This window comes from Myotis brandtii, unplaced genomic scaffold (genome assembly GCF_000412655.1).
Source record: "Myotis brandtii unplaced genomic scaffold, ASM41265v1 scaffold16, whole genome shotgun sequence".
In the NCBI taxonomy this organism is placed as follows: domain Eukaryota; kingdom Metazoa; phylum Chordata; class Mammalia; order Chiroptera; family Vespertilionidae; genus Myotis; species Myotis brandtii.
The window spans coordinates 639,699-641,094 of record NW_005355832.1 but is presented as its reverse complement, the minus strand read 5'-3'; the positions used below and the strand labels follow the sequence as shown (position 1 = coordinate 641,094).

Below are 1,396 nucleotides of genomic sequence, written 5' to 3'. Positions count from 1 at the left end.
GTGACAGAGGTACAGTTTTTTTTTTTTAAAGTTGTATAGCCATCCACACAGAGAGATCACCCTAAAAATCCCAAAATCCAGCTTTAAAAATCCCCTCCTGAGGAACACAGAGGAATAGGAGCTTTTGTGTTTAAAAATCTCACTAATGGTCTCCCTTTTAAAATCTAGATAGAAAAATGGGGGGGTGGCTGTTGGCCCCCTGGTTTCTCATTATGAATTTTAAAGTCTTTCGTTAGTGGCTACCATGATTCATCATTTTCAATAGAGAGGCTTTTAAAATGTGTATATTTATATTAATCACACGAATCAACCATCTTTTCTCCTTTAAAATGCATGGGTAGCGTCTGTGGACTGCGTGACCCAGGGGGTGCTTACATAACTAAATGTGGGCATCTGGGTGTAAACCCGTGTTTATGATTTTTATAATATATATCTCTGTCTGTGGGTTGCATCTAACTCCTGAGTGTGTAATCATGTCTTTCCTCTCTGCTCAGGCTGACTTGTCCAGCCTATTGTTTGAGACAGCAGATATAAGTTGCGATGGGAGAGGAGCGTCGGATTTGGTGTGTATCCCCCATTTCCAATTATAGATGGATCATTACAGACAGCGGAGTCCTGAGAAGCCAGACATCTGCTCCTCACATGAATGCACTCACCTCCTAGAGACCAGGCTGCCATCATGCTCTGGAAGCTCGTGGAGAATGTCAAGTACGAAGATATCTATGAGGTGAGCGGACACCCCGGGTGCATCTTAGACTTTTTGCAGATAGAGAATTTGAGCTTCTTGACACCCCAACTGATATATTTGTGTTGTGTGTTTTTTTTAAAAAAGCTGTTTTCCTCGCAGATTTCCGGTCGGTTTTCTCAGCTTTCTCTTAACTTTTAGAAAAGCTGGCTGGGGGAGACTTCGCTATTCTGAGAAGGGACCTGAAGGTTGAAATCTGGCTAACTTAGAAGATTTCTCTTTTTTTCTGTTCTTTTTCTTTCTCTCTTCCTCGCCACCTCCTTGCCCCCTAAGACTCCGATGGGGAAGGTGGGCAGGGAGACAGAGGCTGCTGAAGGCAGGGGCAACCCCGGTCAGGAGTGTGGGCGAGGATTAGGTTTTCAAGTCTCGTTGGACTCAGGCTTTAATTTTTTTTTTATTTTCAAATAAAATTTCTGAAATCGACCATCAACGGATCCAAACAGAGGACGGAAAATAGAAAGAGGGAGGTAGATAGATGGGTGTCGATGGAGCCCTCGCCAATGAGTCGTCACAGTTATTTTTTTCTCTTTTCTCGGGTTTTGCTTCTCTGAGGGGCAGAGCGTCCACGCCACCCCACGTTTGGGCATTTTTAGCGGATTTGCTGCCGCTGCTCAGTGCGCGCGGTTCCCTGGCGCAACTCTCCGTCGGCCG

The 1,396-nt window shown here is 44.9% G+C and overlaps 1 protein-coding gene across 5 annotated transcripts in view; it reads left to right on the top strand.

Moving 5' to 3' along the window:
- The first annotated feature begins 425 nt into the window (after positions 1-425).
- TFAP2B (transcription factor AP-2 beta (activating enhancer binding protein 2 beta)) overlaps positions 426-1,396 on the top strand; it is a 33,555-nt gene continuing 32,584 nt past the window's right edge. For 3 of the 5 annotated variants that reach the window (XM_014536269.1, XM_014536268.1, XM_014536267.1), the window contains exon 1: positions 426-727. In XM_014536269.1, the coding sequence (XP_014391755.1) occupies positions 647-727 (81 nt within the window). In that variant the 5' untranslated portion in view covers positions 426-646. The remainder of the gene's footprint in view (positions 728-1,396) is intronic. The other 2 variants (XM_005862059.2, XM_005862057.2) reach the window with 1 other exon arrangement.